The sequence below is a fragment of the Buceros rhinoceros genome, unplaced genomic scaffold (assembly GCF_000710305.1).
Source record: "Buceros rhinoceros silvestris isolate BGI_N320 unplaced genomic scaffold, ASM71030v1 scaffold40234, whole genome shotgun sequence".
NCBI lineage: Eukaryota > Metazoa > Chordata > Aves > Bucerotiformes > Bucerotidae > Buceros > Buceros rhinoceros.
The window spans coordinates 287-1,417 of NW_010408305.1; the positions used below are offsets into that span (position 1 = coordinate 287).

A 1,131-nucleotide genomic window follows, 5' to 3' on the forward strand; every position below is an offset into this window, starting at 1 on the left:
TCGGCAGTGGCCCATCAGCTTCCAGGCTCCTCTGCTCTCTCTAGAGGGGCTGTTGTTTGTGACACGCACGTCCTGTGAGACTTGCAGGCACAGCAACCACCTCCCAGGGGACTGTCACGACTGTTGGTGTCACATCTGTCACTCGGCAGCCCTCTGCCTGCACCCAGCCTCCTGCCGTGGAGGGACGCGGACGCCGGCGCCCCCCCGCACCGCACTTCTCTGGTGCCATGCTGGGACACTTCCAATTGTACAGGAAATACTGCAGGTTCCCGTCGCCGATCCCGAACTTCAGCTTCTCCAGGAAGGTTTTGTTCTCCATGAGGTCCAGTGCATTGAAGACGTCGAATCCTTTCTGCAGGGGCAAGACATGAGCACTGTCAGCTCTCGCGTGGGTGCCGGGCAGTTCCTCCCACCCGTGAGCGGCCTGCCCGCTCTCCTGTCCCAAGAAGGGACTGAGGCCACCAAGGAAGGACTTGGCACTGATGGGCCCACCCACAGGTCAAGAGCTATGGACACACAACAATGTGATTTGCTGTGAGCAACGAGCGGACGCTCTGAGCTCCGCTCCCCAGCAGCCAGAAGCTCAGGCTACACCTAGATCCCTCGCTGGGGCAGCAGATCCTTCAGGACTGGGGTTGGTGCAAGCCCTGCCCCACGCTGGCTTTCTCCACAAAGCCAAGGGTGGCCAGGCGAGTGCTGAGCGGCCCGGTGAGCCGCCCGGGGTCCGGCAGTGCCGCCCCGGCCCTGCCGTCACTCACCGACTTGGCGAGGATGAGCGCGTCGCTCATGAGGTCAATGAGAGGCGTCTTGGTGTGAACATTGTAGAAGGAGTAAGCAGCTTTCAGGCTCTTGTGGGTTGGGTGGTTCATGATGGTGGAGGGCAGCGTGTAGAAGCTCAGGAAGTCTGTCACCTCCCCTGGGGCGCTCTGGAAGCCAGAAGTGACACCGCAATGTGTCAGAGCCAGGATAAAGCCCGGCTGGAGGCTTGGAGGGGCTTTGCCAGTCTGAGGGATGTGTGGGCTCCCTGTGAGGAGACGTGGGGCAGCCCAGGATGGAGATGCACCATCCTCCAGCAGCTCAAACCTCCTGTCCCGCAGGATCACCTCAGAGCCCAGGGCAGCCACCTCCCTG

The 1,131-nt window shown here is 61.7% G+C and overlaps 1 protein-coding gene across 1 annotated transcript in view; it reads right to left on the reverse strand.

The window, feature by feature from the left end:
* Positions 1 to 210: 210 nt before the first annotated feature.
* Positions 211 to 1,131, reverse strand: part of LOC104492290 (glycylpeptide N-tetradecanoyltransferase 1) — a gene marked incomplete at both ends in the record, with an annotated part of 3,796 nt that continues 2,875 nt past the window's right edge. The window contains 2 exons of the mRNA XM_010134825.1: positions 211 to 352; positions 759 to 926. Of these exons, the coding sequence (XP_010133127.1) occupies positions 211 to 352; positions 759 to 926 (310 nt within the window). The remainder of the gene's footprint in view (positions 353 to 758; positions 927 to 1,131) is intronic.